Genomic DNA, 23,392 nt, shown 5'->3' on the forward strand with positions numbered 1-23,392 from the left:
AGAAAACTCCAGCCAGTTCTCACAAACCTGGTTTTACTCGTGGCTTCTATTCCACCTCCCTAAAGGAGCTCATTTTATTCGTTATTTTTGCTCATTTATTTTATTTGCTATTAAAAGAATCAGAGCCTAATCTTACAGGCACCATTTTGCTTTTCAAAAATTTCTCCTAGTAAGCCAGCTTAAAGCATCCATATGCACTGCAAACCAGGCAGGAACAGGATGGATTCAGGGAAGGGGATGCAGAGCTCTGCAAGGACAGGTGGTTCAGCCAGGTGGGATGGGCTGGGACAGAGAGCAGGAGACCGACCGAAGTTTGCATTTCACGAGGTGACTGCAGAGGGAGCTGCTCCTCAGGGTTGGTGTGTTGGCTTTGTAAGGGAAGAGGAGGCTACAAACTAGAACTACAATCTTTCTTCCTCATTCCTGTCCAAAGCGAGGAAGAAATTCCTTAAAAATATATGTCCTGGTGACACGACAATTTTCCTGCCATGGAAACAGAACATCTTATCCCCAAGGAAACCGATTTTGGTTAGCACTGGACACGCAGCTTTTAACAGACTTGCTTTCCCAGTAATTCTTTCCTGTGTACAAATTGTATTAGAACAACTTCCTGAACATCCAAACAATCTTCAAAGTATGAGAAAGGGGCAGACAGAGGAAATCAAGAGAAATGGAATACTGGCTAATCTAATAAGCCTTGTCATGGTGATAGAAGCTCTCAACAGAGCATGACAAGGTGGAAAATACCCACATTTCTGGGGCACTTACATTCTTCCTCAGTCAGCATCATTGCAGAAATTAAACACACACAATCCAACATCAAAAGCCATGATGCAAAGCTATCATTCAGGCTGAGACCATCTCAGAGTATTTCATTTAATTAACTGCTACATCTGGATCAATTCTCTTAGCATGACAGCAGTTTCTGCTGTTTCCTCTGAAGTGTGAAAAAATAGATTTACAAAAGGTAACCAGCATCCATCAACAAGAAAATTGCAATAAAAAATTAAAAAAAACCCGAAGTCAAGTCTGTAGTACCAAGCTCTGATAGCACTGGGGGCTGTGCCAATTTACTTTCCAAAGAAGCACTGCCTGCATGACTAAAAACCAAGTTAACTTACAGCTGACTAGTGATTTCACAGCTAGATCAGCAGCAGCCTCAACCAGCAGAATGATCAGAAATGGTGCTGGTTGTGTAAAAGCTCCTCCAGTTCCAACTTGGCTGAGGTGAAAAAGAAAAGAGCGTTAGCAGAGGAAAAGCTCCAGGATGACTCTGGGGCATCAAACACGTACCTTGGTCCCCCCCGTGCATCACATCACACCTCGTAACTTCCCGTGTCCTTTTGTGCCACTCTCATAAACCCCCAACTCACCTGTGCTGCTTCCTTCTCACAATGATTGGCACCATCTGTCCTAATCCTGGCCCCCACACAACATGCCCATAATCTCATCCCCCATCCCTCATGCTCTATTCCTTTTAGCATTATACTCATCTGTACCTTCCGCCCCCTCCTAAATGCTTGCTCAGGCCTAAAAAAAAACCAACCAAAAACAAACAGTGATACCATCAATCTGTGAATAGAGCTTGCTGAAGCAAAGCATATTTTTGGTATGCTCATCCTGTGCTTCCTCTTTAATCTATCTTTGGTGAAAGAGCTCACCAGAACAGACAAACTGTTGGAAGAAATCAGTAGTCCTGCTTTTTGGAAGAATGGCCCATTTTAAATCTCAGTATTTTATAATGACAGTCATGAATCTATATCAAATTTTTAAATTTAAAAAAAAAAAACAAACACAATCCCAATAACCCAAAAAAAACCCAAAAAACAAACCCCCAGAAAATACCACTTCTTAGGACCTTGCAGAGAGGACACGGGCAGGCAAAAATTTGCATTATAAAGTATTTTTTAATTAGGTATTTTTCATTAGGTATTTTGGTACATTTTATTTGGTATTGATTTTTACTAGGCATTCATTTTTATTAGGTATTTATTTTTATTAGGCAATTTGGTATATTTGGTTAACCCTGGATTTATAACATATTTATCTTATGCCTTCAGGCTTCTGCTAGTCACCTGCAAAGGACAAGAACGATTTTCCTTCACCACTTGATGCATATTTTTGGCACCCAAGGGTTTTTGTCACTTGTTCTAAGCACTGGAGATCAGCCATGGTTAGGGACAGGAAGGTGGGGCTGGCTTTTAATGGAATTAAACCCTCAGTTGCCTCTTATCTTGTCACAGTCACACGCTCCAGCCAGGTTTGCAGTCAGACAGGCTCTTCTCCCCCATATCAGGAATTCAGAGGCCATGATGGGAGAAGGACTCAGCTGGTCCTTCTCTGCAGCCTCAACCCAGCTCTTAGAATCATCCAGCAGATTGCTAGGACAGGAACCTATGGCATCAGCAGTTAAGCCCTTGATTTCTCCTGATTGCTTCCTACAATACATTAATGTCATGACTTTTGCTCTTTTGTTAAATTTCACAGTTGTTAGAGGGTCACAAATTCATCCCAAATCTCATGGTATGGGGCAACACTGTAATTCAATGAACCCTTCTAAGCTACACACCAACTATGTAATTTCTGGCAACAGGTCTAAGTGACTCAGGTGAACCCTTCTAGCACTAAGTCACTGGGAGAAAGAGAAGAATGGAAAAGAGAACTTCTTTTACCTTCCTTTTCTTTTTACTGAAGTATTTGAAATTCCTAGCTCAGCCATACCTTCTTACTGTCCAGTGAACAAGGGCAAGAGCATAACCCTAAACTTCGTGACTTGACAGCCCTCAAATTAAAAGCCATGAAAGTTTCAAGGACCTTGTTACTGGCACCCTGCAGCTGCCTGGGCTCACTGTGAGCAGCACTGGAGGGTTCGTGCTGCAGACAGGAAAACAGATCTGCATCACTTAGCAACCATAAGGTTGGACTTTCAGAGGAAAGATTTTAAGGAGAAAAATTCTGGATTGATCAACTTCATGACTTAGGACCTTCCAGAGAAAATGTCCCGAGATTCACAAGAGATAAGGCTCCCCTTCTCCATTTACTGTTCTGCATCTAGAATTTGATGTTCAAGCTGGTGTGGACAGAAACAGTACTGTATTTCCTCAAGTAAAACACACACTAGACAACATTTTATAAGTAAGAAGTTATCTTTAGGACCCAACTGCAGTGATATTGAGAATAAACTAATCACTGCATTATTTAAATACAGATATATTTTCAAGTCTCTGCAAGCTCTTTGCCATATTTAAATCACCTTCTTAGAACAAAATGTAAATATTAACTGCTAAAAATAACAAAGTGCATTTATCAAGATCTCATTCAAAAAAAGAAGCCAATAAGACCTACCTAAATTAAAATTATTTGGGGGAAAATTAAATATATGATGTCTTTCTATTCCAGTACAGGGAAAAAACAGGCCACACAAAACAGAAATTTTACTTCAGTCAAAATTTCTCCAGAGGACATTAATCCCTATATTGTTTTGCTATACCTCTTCCTATCTATTATCAAAATTCAAATACAACTTCCATATGCATTTTCAGTACCATCTCCAAAAAAGAAGCACATCAATCCATCAGCTACAGCTGTCTCAGCCTCCAGCACAGTTACACCACTGTTCTGAGACTTCACCTCACACTCCTCTTCAGTTCTAGTCCTGGGCCCGATCACATATAGATTTTTACCACACATATGTGGTCACTATTGAGGCTCTTCTGTCACCTGAATGGCCATTTAGCCTTGGTACATGGATTGCAGTTCCCCAGGCAGAAAAGATAATACCCTAAGTTAAACTCATCACTCCTGAATTAAGACAGATTTTAACCCCAGGTATCTACAGACCTAACAATCTCTTTTTCTAATTCTGTTGACAATATTAGATCATTTCACCAAATGAACACTTTTTGGGTTTTTATGTTGTCTCCTTTTTCCCATAAGAGCAACTCTGCTGAGGAGGGACAGCCAAAGATTCCCTTCTTATTACTGGCATAACCATCATATAACCTTGATTCACGGCGTGGGCAAGATCAAAGATGTCAACAGTATCACCAGATTTGGTGACACGTTTACTGCAGAGCAACTATCACAACGAGTATGACAAAAAATGAAACTTGATTAAGACAGATTGACAACCAAGTCCCTGAAGGGAACTAACTAGCAGGAGTGAACGATGGTTGACACGAAAACACAGCACCTCAGTGCACTGAATCACTAACACAGCTAAAGCCACTGCGTTCCTGAGAGGCCTCCAGATCCCAAGGTAAGGACTTCCCAACTTAATGCACTGCACTGATACTTTTTCAATAGCTCTGTCATCAGAAAATAACCACCCACCACATCAGATAGTTGATAACACATTATTTATATTCTTCTTTTTCTCTGACTCCATTCCCTCGGAAAGCATGTTTTCTTTCCATGGAAAACCCTTTCTTCTAGATCTTCACATCCCCCCCCACACACACACTGCATATTTCACCTGAGTCTCCAGTCTCCTAACACAGTACAGCAATGCCCAGTCCTCCTATTTAACTTGACCCAGCAGCACACAGCCAGCTGCCATCAGCTCCTTCTCTTGTTCACTGACCCATTGCTGCACATTCCCAGGTTAGTGGATCTCCATTTCTGTGGATCACTGATTTAGCCTTACACATCCCCAGCACTTGGTGCCCACTCTCTGACCCAATAAAATAACACCACCCCCCTTTTCCATCTCTGAACTCAGTATTCTCCCTCTTGCAGGGATCTGCAGTACCAGAAATGCAATCATCTGCTGCTCCCTGCTTAACAGCAACAACTAATCCAGAGTATTTCAGCAACAATTTCAACAATAACTGCTTTAGAATCAATCTTTCCATCCCATTCCCTCCTCTTCATCCCAGAAATAATCAGAGAATGGTAGGACACGCACAAGGCACAGCAGCAACAGATCAAGCCCGAATCTGGCAGCTTCCCTACAGCAGAGTACAGGTCAGTTAAAACAGCTTTTCCCCACACACACCATCCTCACTGTAACAAACCTGCCCATTTTCCAGTGGTCCTATCCACCTAAGCAATAATTCCTACTTACTCTGGTCTGAGGATCCCCAATGCCTTGATGAATGAAAACCCCACAAACGGCAAATCTTCCCCCGAGAATCCTGCCGGGCTCAACTGGCGCGTAGAGGATAAAACCCGCGAATTCTTCTCTGGTTCATCAAAATTTGAGGTGTCATCATCAGACTTGAGAGTAGGAACGAAGGGGGGAGGAGCTGGTGAAAAAAAGCAAGAAGAAAAGACAAAATTCAGCTACAGTTCACTCTGCAACAGTCCCACTCATTCAGTGCTTGCAATGGCACTGCAGCTCCTGCTTTTAATCTTGCTAACACAAGCAGACTGAGCTGCTGCTCTCAAAGCGTATTACAGCAACAAGAGATTAACCCTTGAGCCACCAACATGGCTACCACTCTGCAGGCACAACGTCTCCCACACTCATCAAACTGGGCTTTAGCTTGGGCATTTGAGACTGGGGGGCTTGGGGTTTTTTGTTTCAGGTTAGGATGGTGGTTTGTTTAAACACATACATTGAATAAAATCAGAGCACCAGGCTAAATAAAACATTGATGTAATATAGCTAAAAGTCAGTCAATTCTGATTCATCTTGAAAAGGAAAATGTCTCCAACCTGTCCAATTAGTGACACTACCTGAGAATGAAGCCTGATCCTGTGCCAGTCAGCTGAGGGATGTATCTTACCCTTCAGCACTAACAAGAATCTTCCCAGCATGGGCTCCTAATCAAGAGCAAACTGGTCTTTCTCCTGGAAGGTTCTAATAAACTACAGCTACTAGAAACTCACTGGTCTTTAGGAAAGGAAGAAAGTAAGATTTTATTTCTCTGAAAGAGCTTGCTGAAGATCTGGAACTCTTGTCGGGACACCACTGCAGTCTGGCTCTGATACAATAAGCTCTGAAGAGAGGTATAAATAGCAGGAATTACAATGTATTTCTTAGTATAATTTCTAAATTGGTACCACTTAACTTGTCAAGCAGTTGTTTAATTTCAGCCGATTTTCTTACATTAGCTTCAGTTTAATTAACCCAAGGAACAAAAGGACAAGTTCTCCTCGATGTGCAGCACCCGAGCTACCTGCTGGCTTGGCTACATGTGGGAAAGGAATGAATGCAAGAGCCTGCTGTGCAATTCCTGCCTCATTAAATCACGTTTTCTAACATTTATTTATTTATTTATTTATTTCATCACTTAGGTCCCCACTCACTGTAACTCTACAGAGCTAAAAAAGAGATTAGCAAAGGAGACAGCTCTTCTGTCAGCAACCAGAACAGCCCATTGTCACCAGCTGATGGAAGTGGAGTGTGCTAAACCCGTTACCATGGATCCAGTATGGATCTCCTGGAGCTGAAGGGCTGGTGAGGATTGAAGAACCAGGAACAAACATTCCAACCCCTGCAGTGCAGGCTCCCTGCTCCTCACTCCCTGCATGCTCGGGGTTTAACCCTACCTGCCTGCATCGTGACAGATGCTGCTGCCGACGGGACTGACAGGGGCAGAACCAGGCACGGCTGGAGCTTGCTGGCTCCCTCTAGGCTGCCAAAGCCCTTCACTGCCCACTGTTAACTCTTCGTTCTCTACACAAATGTAGCTGAAAGTACCCACCAGACCAGCAGGAACGGCCAAAAGAAAAAAAAAAAAAAAAAAAGAAATGTGTCTGTATGAACTGCTAAATCCCAACTACACACACAGGCTTTGGTAGCAGCTCCCCAAGGAGCCATCCTGAGGCTGCTCCAAGCAGGGAAGTGAGAAGAAATTCCCTGAAGCCAGACAGGATGCTGCTCACGTACAGTAGTTCCAAGTCCATTAGAATGAGATAAATGGGGAAAATACAGAAATTAAATAGGTCCTGTAAGTAGCAGTTTTATTTACTGGCAGCAGAACATTTAAAATTTCTGTCAGTATCATGACTTTATTAATTTCTTCTGTTTTATTGGTTATAATACAAATTTAGATCCAATATAATGCTGATATTTATGTACCATAAATATAATTTTGAAATACAGATTGTTGGTTAGGCTGTGTATGTTTTTTTTAAATCACTTAATGTCAGAATAATGTCCAGCTACTCTTCCATATCCTCTTAATGATTAAGAACAGAGAAGTAACAGAAAACAATTTGCAAGTATTTCATTTTTAATGCAAATATAAACCTAAAGTTACAGTTAATTCACAGCAGAGGAGGATTAATTTAGGATTAGAATTTTTTAGTTCAGGACATTTGCTGAAAGAACTCTGCACATCCTCTTACAGGAAGGGGCTGCTGTGAGGTTTTTAACATTGTTTCTGAAGACAGATGCTGTCTGTGAGGTAAAATAATAGGGAAAACAGCAAACTCTTCACTTCATCTGGGAATCCAGAATCTTTCTTAAAGAGGTACCAAAATCCAACTTGGCTGCCTTTTTATAACAGGATAAGCACCCTGTTATGCACTTCCCAGAGCCTGACAGATAACTTCATCTTCGAAAGAGAGATCTAGAGCCTTACTTCTCACCAGAAATCAGCAAAGAAGATTTTAAGAGTCATCTTGAAGCCCTTGCAATTAAAAAGAAAGTCCTTCCTCTTACCAGCAGTAAGAATTCTTACTCAAACCACATGCATAAAAGAAAATATCATTTAACTATGCATGCACATATAAAGATGAAAAGGGCTCAGTGGGGGCACAATGGATGCACAGAGATAAAACTGAATGTGAGACAGAGTAAACCTTTGGGGCTGGTGGGAAACTAGTTTAAAGAGCACAGTGTTTTACACTACAGTTTCTTCTAATGCTTAATAAAATATGAGAACAAAGAAGAGAAATTGTGAACACTAGAGTAAAAAAGAATGAAAAAATCCTTTGTCCTCTATGTTGCATTCACTAAAATCCATAACTAAAAGTCCAAGAACTCTGCAACTCTGCAGTATAACTTTGATACTAATAATATTTGTATTGATACTAACTCTAATATTTGTTCAAGAAATAGGAGCAACTGAAGAGGAGACTTGGAACAGTCATTCAACAAAAACACCCCGAGATGTCAAGTAGTTCCGAAATTGTCAATAGTGACTGAAAATGAGAAGCAGAACTTCTTCAGGAGTTTCAACACAGGAGAAAAAAAATCACTCCAGAGTAATAACTGGGAGTAACTTAAAAAAAAAAAAAAGAAAAGGTTAGATCCACTCTGTCTGATTTTGTTAATTATTTGGTAGCTTCTTCACAGTCTTTTATTTCCAAGACTGAGTCCTCTGTCTGAAGTCCAAAATACCCACAGAATAAACAGAGTGGTCTTGTAAAAACAAGCTAAGACAGACAAGCAATTTTGTTCTCAAATGTGGGTCCCATGATGACACAACCTCTAGTTAAATTATTATTTCTTGTTTAAAATCAGAAAGCTGTCACACAACTGTAGTATTTTCAGAACAAGATGAAGACTGGGGAATGCAAATACACTGATGTGCTTATCAGTTGCTTCTTTAAGGGAAGACTCCTTTAGTAGAGGTCAAGACAAGCCTCTGAGAGCTGAATGTGAACACGGTGCCATCACATCTGACAAGGTGAAAAATTTGCATTTTTTTCAGGTTCACTCAAAAGGGAGGCAAAACTATTACTCAAAAAGACACTAAACCTGATGTTTCTACTCGTGCAAACTGATTGGGTAAAAAGACCTCTTTTTGTCTCTGACATGTTACGACGAACGCACATGTTCTGTTTACCATTTAAAGTATCTTGTAGAGAACTGCATGTTTTAAAAAAGCCAATTGCTTGCCTAGATACCTCCCCACTTGTGGAAGGATGTAACCCTCTTCCATCTGTTCCAAAGGATGACTTTCAGAGGAAAAGGGGGTGTTGTAGGTTGCTTAGTTTTAAAAAAAAAAAAAAGGAAAAAAAAAAAAGAAAAAGCCAAAACCACCACACACACACTCTCAAGTACTTTAACCACTTTATCATTAAGATTAGATAAAGTGTCTCTTACGGAAATAATTTTTTTAACACTGCATTAGTGTGTGTATTTATGACTAGTTCAAAGAACATTGCTTTAACCAGGTCTTTCCATCATTTCAAAATATTTTCATGCAAATTCAGAAAAGAGAGACTGCATTTCCCCTGGGACAGTGAGAGACTCAACTGAAATAGGAGACTTAAAAGCAATACTGAATGTTTCTTAAGGATAAAAATGTGTCTCTTCTTGATCTACAAGGTGATCTATAAATGCTTCCTGAGGAAAAGCATCCACACAGCCTTTTTAAGTAGGTTAGGCATTACTGTTCCTGGGGCTCTAACAGCCCTATTTGAGAAGGTGTTATGGAAGAAAAATAGAAAATCCCAGTGATGTAATTTAAGGATGTTTTCTCTAAGACCACTTATAAAAAAGGCACTGTACTAGTTCCAACCAATCTATACAATATTGTCTTAACATTTCTACTGTTCTGTCAAGACAAGGATCCAACACATACATTTCTGTTAATAGCAGTGATCTCCAAGCTGAAATAAAAGTGATTTCCAAGAAACAAGTCAATAAATTTCTCTGAAGACAAGCATGAAACACCACAGTGTTTAACTGTTAACATGTTGAACGTCAGCTTTGGGTTCAAAAGGATAAGGAAGTGTCTTAGACTTATGAGTAATGAGATTTGGGTTCCTGCTTGTTCAAGAGCAGAAAACAGCCTAAAAATCAGTCTTCAACACTTTCACAAGTTCTTGTGTTTGCACAAGACATTAATTCTTTTCTTCTCATATATATAGTTTCCTCCTGCAAGTCCAAACATGCCATTCCATTTTCAAGACCTCTTGGACTGCAGTTACTAAGGAATTCTTAAAATGAAAGGTTCTTTATGCTATACATATATATATTGCTTAGTTAATAATAAAAGTCTTCTGACCATCTCCCAGCTGGGCTTCAGCAAAGCAGTTTGTTGGTTCCAAATTAAAAAGCTGATGCAGTTTATGGATTTGAAATTACAGAAGGTAACTAACAAAATCCACAAATTATAAAGAATGTAGCCTTGTTGCTGATAACTCAAGTATGTCATCCCCCCATTCTCTAACTCTGATTTTAGATAATTATTAAGTACTCAAATAGTTCTGTTATCAACTTTCCAGTTGAAATACTTGATCATTTAGCTGAAACACAGGTAGAAATATGCTTATTCCAGGTAAATAAATTCCAGACTATTTTCAGAAAATTCTGTCAAGGAAATCAACACAAACTTCTGAAAGTTTTGGGTTGGTTTATTTGTGAGGGGAAGTGTGGTGCTGTCTGTTTTGGGGTGCCTTTTTTTTTTTTTTTAATAAGCTTTAGAAGTCATTAAATAGCAGAAGTCAACAGAGAGCAAAATCCATAAGTGTGTTTCAGTATAATACTCCAATGAAGGGGAAAATTACCTGTTGAGACTAATTCAGCTAAAACTGACCTTAGGTTTAATGGTTTGATCTTGTTTCTGTAACTTAAGAGCTGCTTCTACAGACACACATTACTTGAACCCAAGGAAGTTGAGAGCTTGTTTTAGAGGCAACAATCTTTAGGAAAGGGGTTTACTAAAAAGTCAGGTGTTTCATAGGTTACCATAACAACAAAATGTAACACTGAAAAACCCCTTAATGACACATTCTTAACTAAAATCAGTGCATTAAGAATGGCTATCCTGGAGCTCTCAGCATGATAATTAAATACCTGCAAGGCAAAGGTACCAATTTTTTCTCTACCTTGCTCAGTTTGAAACAGAAATTACATCATTGCTCTTATAGACTAGAGAAAAGTCTGATTGTACTGATACAGAATTTGTTTAACAGTTGTAGAATCGTAGAATCATTTCAGGTGGCAAAGGCCTTAAGCTCACCAAATCCAACACCTTATAACCCCAAAATCTTTGACCAGATTAACTTGAGGCAGTGAGATTCTTTAATATAAACCTAAATCCTCTGACCTCTTCCAGCACTCACAAGTTTCCTAATTTTCTCAGGCTGCCATTGCTCCAGTCAAACACCACTATCAGCAAAGGTCAAGATTAGGAAGTGACTTTTAGCTTTTAGATAGCCCAGGTCAAACCTGACAGAGGTTTTGAACAGAATGACAGCACCACTGCCCCTGAAAAACCAGCACAAGGAGAGCCACTGCAGAGAGCAAAGCAAGAGGTGATACATTGAAGCTGCTGCTTAAAGCAAGAAGACTGCTGTGCTTTGTGCTAGTTCCAGTGGGGGTTTATCGAGTATGAGGCACAACAGCGAAGTCAGGGGTCAAAACTGCATGAATTGTCACAGTAGGTAGGTCCGGATATTAAAGGGAGTGATTCAATCCACTGGCCAGCTGCAGGCAGAAATGAGATTTTTTTTAAAATCCCAAATGATTATTTCAACATTGTAATGACAATCAGGGCTGCCTGCCAGCTTGCCCATCAGCATCACCACTGCTACATGAAGTGGCTCAATGAACTCGTGCAGTTGTGTGAATCCTAGATGGGCAATTGCTAAGGAAACACCAGAACAGATGCTCACATGGCACTATTTTTTTTCTAGATCAGAGATAATATGATATAAATGTTATAGAAAAATTTCAGACACTGGTGGCTTAGGCAGGGCTCTGGGGAAAGAAGGCAGAGTGAGCTGGGAAATGTATGCTAAAATGATGAAAAGGGCTTGAGGCTCAACGGCTCTCAAAGGGCAGAAACAATGGAATTTAACAGAACAGCAACTCCACAAGTTCAAAATTAATGAATCAACAGAAAAGTGAGCAAACAGTCTGTGGAGCTGACAGCTGAAGTGCTGAGATAGTCATCAAAAGTAGAAGCACTGGGCTTAGCAATTTATCATGGAAAATGGAGCACAATCATTCCCTTACTGCAAATTTGATAAAAAAATATAAGGCAGGCATGTTGCCTGCCCAGATAATCTTACAGTCCAAATAATTTCAAATACTATCCAACACAAGTCAGATGCCCATATAGAGATCACTGATGATCTGTGAAATATTTGCTTTTGCCATGGAGCTGGAGCCTCAGTACTTCCAAACACAAAATTCCATTGTTTACATAGTATTATAAACAGTTTTCTGCACAGAAAATTATCTGCCTCAGTGGTTTTATTCTACTCCTAGCTGAATGAACAGATTTTTGACAAAAAAAAAACAAACAAACAGTGATATATTACCCCCATTGACTTTGAGGAAAAACTCAGTGGCCCTACAGCCATGGACATTTCATCACCTACAGAAACCACAAAAAATAAACCAACCTTAAAGTGAAGTTGGTTCACGACCAACGAAGGAGAAAGCTGAAGATACAACAAAAAAAAGGAGATGAAGCCCAAATTAAGCAAACTGAGGTGGTAGAGGCCTGAATGAACCTACTGATGCATTTTAATCTGAGAAAGGACATGGAAAGGACCATTTTGATTTTCCAGTCTAGTGCCTGCAGTAATATGGCAATTGCATCAGAAATTCATATGGAGTTTTATTAAACTCATCTCACCTTACAGTTTTCACCTGAGATGTTAACATAGCCTATTCAAAAGCCCAAAATGAGCTGTTTTGTTAAAAACACCTGCTCCAGGACACAGTCCTGTTTCATAATGAATAATTCAAATCAAACACACAAATACTCACATTGTACCAATTTTCCCATTAACCGAAGAATCAGAAATTCTTTATAAATACAGCTTTATTCTACTTACTGTTACGGATATTATTCCAGTCAATTTTAGAAAAAAATGGGTGGCAGCAGAGACCCTCATAACCCAGCCTTTCCTTCTGCCCACAAAGCAGGCTCTGGATCAGGTCAAGAAATTCACTGCTAACTTTCACATCCTCTGGGAACTTCAGAAATCTCTGCATTAGAAAGAAATGGATTTCTGCTCAGTAGGAAAACAGGCTCAGAACAGTAAGATTAGGTTTCATTATTCTGAGATATGTCAGGCACAAAGGATGAATATTTATAGCACACAAATAAAAGCAGGGTGCTTTTTATCCAAACAGGCTTTTATATGCATTTACTGCAGCAAAGATAAGAACACAGGAACAATCATTCCCACCCAGGCCAATGGTATCCCAGGTCACCATCTTATGCTGAGCAATGGCCAATGGCACACACAGATGGAAGAGTAAAACAAGACACTTTCCCAGAAAATTCTCCCAAACTTCCAAGGGTGTGTGGCTTAGGATTTTGTGAATCAGGGCCTGTGACACCTGTTACAAAAAATTACTTGATATCTACACTACAGAGACATGCAAATACAATATAAAGCATATATTCCAAATATTTTATGAACGTGACAAAGTGAGAGACATCCAAAAGCTTCTTTTCTCAACTGTAAAACCAGTCTTTAGTTACACCCTTTTCACTCGAGAACAGGGAAGGAGCTCTCCCTACCTGGAAGTTCATGATGTTATTGAAAGTTTTTGCTGAAGTCCCTTCAGTGAAGGGAGTTCTTCCATAAACCATTTCATAGGCAATGACTCCGAGGGACCACCAGTCACATTCTGGACCATAAGAGGCTTTGCCATCCCCACTCAACCCCGTCAGCATTTCTGGTGCCATGTAGTCAGGTGTGCCAACAGGCAGCCTGGCATTCACCTAGAAGCAAAGATATACCAAGTGATATTACAGCACTTTCTGTTCATTTTCACCTTGTTTCTTTCCTTTTTTTTTTTTTTTTTTTTTTAATGAGGCATAATTTTCAGCCCTCCAAGTGAATTTTAAGTAAGTAATTTTAAGCAAGGCTGTTTGGCAAATAAGTGCAACATTAAGGACACTGCTGATAAACAAACCAAGCAAGCTATTTGGTATAAAAGGAGTCAAATCATCAGAGCCAACTGTTATTAGAAAGTACAAACTCCTAAAGTAGAAAAGCTGCATTCCAAAAAGCACAGGATTACTAAACTGATGTTTTAAGCAGAAAATATAGTCTAGGTCTACTGCTTCAAGTAGTATTAACAGGGATATCGTAGCTGAAATTTCAAAACCAGTCAAATTTAGACATAAATATTCCCTGCCCTCATTCCTCTCTCACCCCTACCTTTTTACCTTATGTTCATGATCAGCAGAGTACTAATATCTGAATTTCTGGACTGCTTAGAAAAGGTAATTCAGGAGTCAAAACTGCAATCAGTTTTGCACTGAGTGGCATAAAGAATGAAACAGAACAGCAGGCAGGCTAAAAACCTGAGGGTGACTGAAAAGGTAATGTGAAGAAAGCACTTAAAAGGAAAATGCAATGCAGAAAGCACTGAAAATGCAAGAACAGGGAAAAGAGAATGGTAAGAATCACATCAAAAAGAAAATGCTATGAAGAAAGAAAAACTTGTAAAACAAGACCGGAATCTGGTGCAGAACTTCATGTTCTCACTTAGATATATTTTAATTTTAAATTTTCACTGAAAGTTGTTTGCAGTTACCAAAACTTACAAGGAACTTATAAAAAACTCCACTGATTCAGATTTCAATGTAGTGCTTTCTGATGAGTGAAGCCCAGAACACTGGAATGTGACTCATTTTAACCAAGAGACCCCCAGTCTTCAAAGCTATGCCACCTTAGTTACAACAGACACGATTTTCCTTCTAATTATGAACAATTAGAAATCCATGTCCATTGAACAGCTGTAAGAACCTCTAAAAGGATGATTTTGTATCACAGTGCACCACCATGAATAAGTAGTCTTGCCTAAACCTTACCTGTGTATTTATATGTATTTAATAAGCTAATATATTCTACTGAGGGTGGCAAAAGATACTTGAGCTCATGTTTGAAAAGCCTTTCATAAATAGAAAAATATGATTAAGAGCAGATTCTTGGACAAGAGAGGTAGAAGAGCAAGGTGCAGCCCAGGAATAAATACCAAGTTAGTTTTCCCCTTTTGACTGGACTATCCAAACAAGCCACAGACAAAGTTTAAATCCACATTATTACCGTTTTGGTTACTGTCATCTTGGCAGCTGACCCAAAGTCCACCAGTTTAATGTGTCCTGTTCGGTCAATAAGAACATTCTCTGGTTTGATGTCTCTGTAAGCAAGAAAAAAGCCATCAGCACCTTTCCATGCTATCCCCTACTATCACATCCAGATAACAGGATAGCCCTATTCAGTTATACTCAACTGTGTGCTCACTTGCACTTTCAAGTGGGAGCCTTATTTCCAACTGCTGTTCTGTTTCCAACCAAATAGGAAAGTATTAAAGTTCCCCTTATGTCATGGAAGGTTAGTAATTATTGATAGAAGATGGAAAGAGAAGGTGGTTTTGCACCCTCACCACATTGTAACTGAGTTACAGTAAAGTATGAGGTAGCTTTCTTCCCAAATTCCCTTGCAACTTATTCTGCTCATCTTCCAAATCCAGGCAGTGACCTTGCATTAGAAGGCCACAGTCTGTGCTCTAAGTGCAGCCACTGCACCTCCTGGAACATAAAATAATTCCTAATAATTTCCACATCCTCGGAATGGAATAACTTTATTAAATACCAATATGATTTGAAAATGCACACATCAGCCTCCAAGCCTTGAGAGAAAACTGTGATATTTAACTACTCCAACATCCTATACTGCCCTGTTCTCCAGTCAGCACACAACAATTTTTAACAATTACACTAATTTCCCACACTCTTTGGTGCCAAAAGCAGCAATCTCTGGAAAAGATTTAAATTTTTTATAGTGCAACATTAAGGCTTCTTTTTACTGAGCCTCCAGAAAAATATATGTAACAATCCTTTCTTGATATTAGGCTGAACTTTACATCAAAGTTAATGCCTTTAGCTACAATTATAGTTGGGAGTCTGATTAATTTTCTAATTTTGTCTTCCAATACAGCTTGTGAAATACTGTCCTGAAAGAGGACAGAATATAAAATAAAAGAAATCACACAAGAATGCATCATTCCAGAACACCTTCTCTGGAATGATACTGATTAAACATATCTGTGCTCTGCAAAGCAAACTTTACCTACCTGTGCACATAACCCATCTGATGGACACTGTGAATGGCCAAGACCAACTCTGCAAGATAAAACTGCACCATATTCTCATCCAGTTGGTCCTCATAGCGGTTTAAGAGTGACAGCAAGTCCCCTCCGGGCTCATACTCCATAACCTACATTAAATTTTAAAAGAACACATATTTCATGTACACAAAAGATATTCCATTCAACTCCTCCATATTACACTGGACACATATCAAATAGTGGCATGTAGTGCAGGAAAACTAACAGAAAATGAGCACATTTCAACCATGTGTTCACTTATAACAACAGCAGTAGTGTTCAACAGAGGAGAAAAACAAAGAGTAGGCATTACCAAGTAGAGATTTTTCTTGTCTTGAAATGCATATTGTAACTGTGGAATCCATGGACTGGTGCTCTGAGCTAATATGCTGCGTTCTTCCTCAAAAAATGACACCTACAGAAAAAAAGTGTTCACTTATATCATGATGAGAGGGAGTTAGAATACATTAGAGTCCTCTAGTTTGAGAAAAATTTGAGTCTGTGCCAAAGGTACACATCGCAAAAAAATTACACAGAAATTTTAAGTGCTACTTCCTTGTGATATACACATTTAAAAAAGTAATTTAATTTTACTTCTTTTTGTTTTCTGTTCCCCTCCCACCCTCTGTTGTCTAGCTTGCTTTCAGCTGAACAGTCCCTGCAGCAAAGGCCAGCTTCCCTCTCAATCTGTTGAAGCATCCACCAGTCTGGAGTGCAATCCTGGTTGACTTCATCTGGACTGGCCCCAATAAAATAAAACTAATCTCAAAAGAATCAGACAAGCAGAAAAGAAGCTGGACCAATTATGGGGTAGCATCTTACAGCCAATTTAGTAATACATTCATTGTAAGGCATTAAAACACAAGGCTTTGATGAAATCATCCTCTAGCAACTATTTAATTGTTCAGATGTTCAGCCAGACAACAAGAAATTAATTTTATTACAGAATACTGCAAATTTCTTTAGAGCAACATTCCCTACTTTCACTGACCCACAACGAACAAGACTGAGCAAATGCCATATGAGGGTAGTATCCAACTTTGCTTTCTTGTTATTCTATGCAACAGAAAGAACAATTTTAGCTTAGCTTCATTTTTAGTAGCTACAAAAAATTATAAGGAATCTCAGGAGCAACCTAACTGCACCATGTATGGGGATCAACTAATGCAGATATTGCTGTATAAATTCAAGAGGTCTTTCATGGAGCGTCTCTGTCCTGCTTATCATCTCAAGTCAGTAAAAGAATTAACTTCTGTTTCTCACTAAACTATGATAACAACCTCTGTTACCCCTTTTTTAAGTTTAAAAGTAACGCATTTCCCAAGGTAGCAAGAGGCTCTCCATAAAAACCCAGTCACCAGTTTGCCTTCACACCCACTCGTGACATTCTACGTCGCTCTTTGAAATAAAAAAAACCCCTTAATGAATAGATTGCCTGAAAATCCAAGCCATCAACAAGCAGATCAATACTGATTCAGTGTTTTCTTCATCTGTTTTTTCTTGTCTTACAATTGATATTAAGCTCTTGAAGACACAGGCCATGTGTTTAGTACCTGAGGATGGCACTTCAGCCAGTCCACGGACTATGACAATGGCTTTTAAACACAGCAAAACTACACACAAACTTATTTCTTTATCAAAATGTAGGATGAACCTTCTCAAGACACATTTTTAGCTTTGTTCTAATAGTAGTGACAAAAAAGGAAGTGTTTAACAAATTGCAATTTATCCTCCTCCTGTAATAACACAAACATACGTACGTGCTCCTGAGCCAGCAAGGACTCCTTGCTCATCACCTTCATAGCATATATGTCACCAGTAACTTTCTCTCTTACTACTTTGACCTCTGCAAAGTGACCACAGCCAACCACACTCTTTACTTCAAAATCCTTCACACTGGGTTGCAGTTCCTTTAGTTCAGCTATAGCCTCTGCATCTATAAAAATAAAATACTTATTTTTACGTTGGCCAACTGGCATTTCATAAAAAAAAGGCATCGAAACTGGGGAATAAATCTAAATTAAAAAAAAATTTAAAAAAAAAAAAAAGACATTCGGTTCCAGATTCTCAAGAAATGTTAAGCCTTTCCAGAATATGCTTCTTAAAAATAACAGTATGCATAAGAACTAGAAAAAGAATGTATCGATGCAGAGTTAAGTCTGAAATATGGTACATACAAAGGAATCAGGAAATGCTAAGACAGTTCTCATAGCAACCATAATTCTGTCCCATTCATAACATCAGAGGCTGAGAGCCTCTTTGGTTTCCAGTTTCTTTCCAGCCACCCTTTACCAACACAAAGTGTATTCCCCAAAATACGAGGGCTTTACCAGAGTCCAGGGGCAGGGTTTGCTCCTCTGCCTGAGGGAGGCACTAGTCCATTGTCTAACAACCAACCACAGGCATTTATTGCAGATATTCAGCTCGAGTTTTCCACTGACCAGCACGCAGGGTGCTACTCAATCGCTCATGGGAGACTGCTCTAAAAATTCTTCAGACCAACAGAAAATTACTGTCCAATAACAATATCTAGAAATCACTGGATGGAGCTGTTACAGAGGGCATGACACGTTGCTTGTAACCAAATGGCTTTCTGCTATATTTTAATAGAAAAATTGATGAACCTTTTATTTTCTCTCTTCCCTGAAAGGAATCCAAGCACATTATCAGTAACATACTTACTTCTTTAGAAATTATATCTTTGACGCACAGAAACAGTATTTACAAGTTGCACATGCAAAACTCAGGTAACACAAGGAATCCAAAACATGAAAGAGCCAAGGATTATCAAGTTCCTTTCTTGATTTTTTTTCCTCATCCCTCTAGTCACTACCCTGCTCTCAACTTCTGACATCCTTCTATTGTGTGCGCTTGGAGCTTTGCTGTATCAAGTGCTCAGACACTTTCCAAGAAAGTGCCTCCTCAGATATAAATATAGTACAGACTAAGGAGGATGCACATTCGAGTCACAGCACTTCAAAAGCCACTTGCATTTGATCTTGGACCTGAACAAAGCTTTACTAAGACTGCCAAGATCCCCTTTGCAATGTTGAGTCTGCCTGTAAAAAGTCAGATGCTCAAAGTCCTGGGTTACATTCATTAATGGATCAAAGCAACTAAAGCATTACTTAAACATCCAGATTACTAAGAACTGTCTTTTAAAATGACACCTGAAAATTAGTTTAAACAAACTTACACTTCTTGACAAAGTTGCCAACGTGTTTAATTTTCATTAAAGCAGGATTTCTGCACTCTTCAAAAAGAACAAATAACGAATCAAGGATGCCTTCCCGGGAGAGAGGAGACATCTGCTGTTGAGTCACAAAGAGTGGCTTCCCCTGGAAAAAAAAAGCAGCAACAGCAGATGGAGTCTCAGACAACAATGAAAAGCCTCAAATCAATAACAGATGTATAGAGCAGATTATATATTATTCATTTTAAAATCACTTCTTCAGAAATTAGGGAAATGATACAGAAGTGTGAGGTAAATATATCAACTCACTGTGTCTATCTGTAATAGCTGTCACAGGTATTTTACTTTTAGACAAAGCAATCTTAATGATTTTTAAAGTTCAAATCTCAGCTTCCTTGAAACTACCTACACTCTCCTGATGACTCTGATCTGACTGGATTTTTCCTTGACATTGTATCATGTCTGTTTTTTTCATGGTACAAATGGTTGAAGCAATCGGTATCAATATTAACTCTAGGGGAAAAGCTGCTGACCCTCAGATGATCAAATAGCAGCTGGTTAGGTAAATTCATCTCAGGACAAACCCACAGCTACATCACCCATGGAAAAAATGAAGATTACAGGGCGCAGAATGCAATATTTCATCTTCGCATGGAAAAATCCATCAGGCTAAAGCATTGACACACAAAACATCAGACCTGATACTGTCCACGGAACTTTGTGCAAAGCAGATACACTTTGAACTTCACTTATTTATCCACTTCTTTTACCCCTTCCCCCAAACAATGACACAGGCACGCTTTGAGCATCCACACAAACAAGTAAGGCTGTATTTTGACATGCAGGGAGTGGACATGAACAAAACCGAGATCAGCTCCTCCCAGGCCAGATGTTCTTTACCTGAAAGAGCAGATTCAGCCGAGAAGCTCGGCTGGTGATGGGCTCCACCGCTCCTGCCTCGACCGGATTTCGGGCACCGCATTTAAACTTCAACATCTTTACTTGTACGAGCTTATCCCGTATAAACAATCACCTGAAAAAGAGAACAGGGACGTTCAGCAGGAACTTGAATGGCTGACTTTAAATTAAAAATAAGGAGATGAGGGAGGATGTAATCTAAGCAATATTTATATTCCTTCGGGGCAGAAATTTACTAATAGTGGTAAGTCTGAACGCGCCTGGCGTGTCGCAGCAATTTGGGGAACAGGGGGGTGTGGGGAGGGGAGAATCACCCAACCAATTAGGTTGGAAAACTCTGAGATCATCGAGCCCAACCTGAGGCCGAACAGCACCGTGTCAGCTACACCAGAGCGCTCAGAGCAAGATCCAGTTTTTCCTTCAACACCTCCAGGCACAGCGGCTCCACCACCTCCCTGGGGCGGAGAGGGAACGGCCGCAGGCGGGACAGTGCGGAGCCCCCCCCAAGCCCCCGGTGGCCTCAGGGACCCCTCAGCCCCCCGGTCCCCTCAGAGCCACCCCTGAGGTCCCCTCAGAGCCCCCTCCCCGCGGCCCCGCCCGGCCCCGCGCGCTCCCGCCTTTACCGCCGCCCGCGTTTGAACGGCGCGCGCGAGGCGGGGCCCGCCCGCCATCACTTCCGGTGACGGGGCGCGCGCCAATGGCGGGGCCGGGCGGGCCGGAAGCGCCGCTGAGGGGACTCGGGGGACGCGGGGCTGGCCCCGCTCCGGCTCGGCCTCCCCGGGGGAAGCGAAGGCGAACCCGCGCAGCCCGCAGTGAGCTGTGAGGCGCCGCCGCGGCTGTCGCTGAGCTGCTGCGGACCTGCTGTCGCCGGTTTACTCCCGCACAGCGCGCACGCCGCTTGAAATGTGTTTTACCTCTTTATATTTTTTTTTCTGTCTGTTTTTGCTTTGCCAAATCTTAGAGCGCACAAAATTACTCATTCCCAACAGTCCTGAACCCGAGCTGGCTCGACCCTGCCCTGCACGTCATAGTTGGCAGCAGGCGCTGCCAGGTAGGGCAGCCAGAGGGGAAACGGAAAGGTTTTCAGAAGCTTTAAATTTCCTTTCTGTAAAACGCCTGTCTGACCTTTACGACCCTCTTTGTATGGCCGTTTTATTCACACACGGGGTGATTAGCTTGCGAGCGAAGCCCCGCTGAAAAGCTTCCAGCTCGGCATCCCCTCCGAAGAGCCTCCATGGGAAGGGTCAGTGGGATGCAGCGTGACCTTGTTTAAGGACAGATCCGTGAGATGTCCGTGGAGAACACGGGCACAAAGCACTCGTGGGATCTGCAGACACCACAGTGAATGTTAAACACGGGGTGCAGCGTCAAAGCACAGCCCGTTGTTACACGGTGTCTTGGCAGGATTTGAGCTGGTAACAGAAACCTCGGTGATGGGGTCCTCAAAAATAACCATGTTGCTGTGTAGTGATATAAAATATTTTGCTCTCCAACATTCATTTTAGTGACGTTAATACTGGCTTGGCATCTGGCTGCTAAAGTACAAATCATTTTACAGATTTGTGCTTCCTTCCACCTTTTTCAGTCCGCCTCTGGAACACTGACATATTTTTGGTCTATTTCTTGTCTCAAACTTATATATCTGGGCTCATTTCAAGTTATTGAACCTGAAAGAGTTTTTAAAATCTAATTTATTGTCTGCCACCTGCACTGCCAATTTGGTTTTTGGATTCCACTCAGAACACTGTCATTGGCTGTGTCTCATCCACAACCGCATTGCCCGGGAGAGATCAGCTCTTAAAAGAAGTGCACTAAAGAGCTTCCTGTGCATAAACTGGTCAATTTTCATGCTAGTGCAAATTAGTAAAATACCACATCCTGCACTGACATTTGAAACCTTATCCTGTCCAAAGGTGTCCTTTCCTATATTTTGGACAAGTCTTATTGTCTGCTGTCCAAATTAAGAGCAGAACTACAGGCTCCTCTGCCTTTTGCTTTCTCCAGCCCATCTCCTCCTCAGCAGATGCCATTAACCCCCTCTCTTTTAACTGCCAAAATTACTGTTAAATATCCACACTGTTTCTAATTCTACTGGGGAAATCACCATATCTATACATGAGTTTAGATGCAGAAAATGAGTGCAGCAGAAGAACTGGGTTCTCCTTCTGGGAGCTCATTTCTATATTGTGTTCAAATCACAAGGTGTGGCTGTTCCCTCTTCTCTGCAGGACACTGTGGAATAGCTGATCCACAAACTGGGAGAGGAGATGGGTCATTAAAGGTTTCATCTCATACACATTAGGCCACCCTTTCCCTTCTACAACATGAACAGCTCTGGGTCTCCCACACAGTATCCCAAATTTGACCAGCCAGGTGAGCTGCTTGGCTACCAAGTCTGCCTTGGCTGGACCATGGGCCTCTCTCAGCTGCCCAACAGGTTCAACAATGGCATCAGTTTAGTTCTATGATTTTCAGGTTTATAATTCATTCTTTCCAAATAAAGATTTCTTTGTTTGCATACTGTTGGGTGCTTGCAAGGAGGGAAGCTGGCTGATAAAACTGTTGTTTGGGACAGATACGGTTTTCCTCATAATTTAGATGGGGGTTCAAGTTAGATTAGCTCCCTTTAAGAAGGCCCTTAAATACATATTTTTCTAGAAGCAGCCACGTAGTAAAAGATCACTTACTGGTTTTTTCTTCTCTGTGTAAGAAGACTCACATCAACAAGAATGTCTACCACCAAAATGAAAGAGTAGCATAAAAATACAGTTGCACCAGAACTGTTATCTAATGTAAGAAAAAAAGCTGAAGTGGCAGATGAGGGGAGGAGAGGAGAGAGAGAAAGGCTGTACAGTTTCAGTGATAACACCTCAGTACCCATTTCTTATGTCTCAAGTAAAAAAAAAACCCATACCTGTTCAGAAGGACACGTGTTTTGTTTTTCTTTAAATTGGTGATCTGAAGTCTTCAGAGTGAAAGTGATGATTCCTTCATACTTTTGATATTTATATCAAGAGCAATCATAGTACACCAGTTCTTTGTAACAGTCAAATTACATATCACTTCTTGATCTTGACAGCTGCTCCTGAGAATAACCTCACTTAACTCGAAGGATCTGCAGCAGACCTGCAATTGCACAAAGCAAGGGTTTATTCCTACTATTAAATTAACAGGTCATTCAAAAGCATAACAGAATAAATAGCTCTGTGATTTTCCCTAAGCAGGTCTCAATATGGTGCTCAACATGTTTTTGACATCTCACCATGCATTGAATTGGTTACCATCTGTTTGGC

General features: G+C 40.5%; 1 protein-coding gene across 9 annotated transcripts in view; it reads right to left on the reverse strand.

The window, feature by feature from the left end:
• Positions 1-23,164, reverse strand: part of CIT (citron rho-interacting serine/threonine kinase) — a 74,883-nt gene extending 51,719 nt beyond the window's left edge. For 3 of the 9 annotated variants that reach the window (XM_032705582.1, XM_032705586.1, XM_032705581.1), the window contains exons 1-10: positions 23,014-23,163; positions 20,082-20,214; positions 19,185-19,326; positions 17,749-17,924; positions 16,302-16,403; positions 15,956-16,098; positions 14,926-15,019; positions 13,389-13,592; positions 12,694-12,847; positions 5,066-5,246 (exon numbers count right to left, since the gene is read on the reverse strand). In XM_032705582.1, the coding sequence (XP_032561473.1) occupies positions 5,066-5,246; positions 12,694-12,847; positions 13,389-13,592; positions 14,926-15,019; positions 15,956-16,098; positions 16,302-16,403; positions 17,749-17,924; positions 19,185-19,326; positions 20,082-20,177 (1,292 nt within the window). In that variant the 5' untranslated portion in view covers positions 20,178-20,214; positions 23,014-23,163. Of the gene's footprint in view, positions 1-5,065; positions 5,247-6,495; positions 6,525-12,693; positions 12,848-13,388; positions 13,593-14,925; positions 15,020-15,955; positions 16,099-16,301; positions 16,404-17,748; positions 17,925-19,184; positions 19,327-20,081; positions 20,215-20,722; positions 20,756-23,013 lie in introns of those variants that run through there. The other 6 variants (XM_032705585.1, XM_032705578.1, XM_032705583.1 and 3 more) reach the window with 5 other exon arrangements.
• Positions 23,165-23,392: the final 228 nt, after the last annotated feature.

The sequence above is a fragment of the Chiroxiphia lanceolata genome, chromosome 18, assembly GCF_009829145.1.
Source record: "Chiroxiphia lanceolata isolate bChiLan1 chromosome 18, bChiLan1.pri, whole genome shotgun sequence".
NCBI lineage: Eukaryota > Metazoa > Chordata > Aves > Passeriformes > Pipridae > Chiroxiphia > Chiroxiphia lanceolata.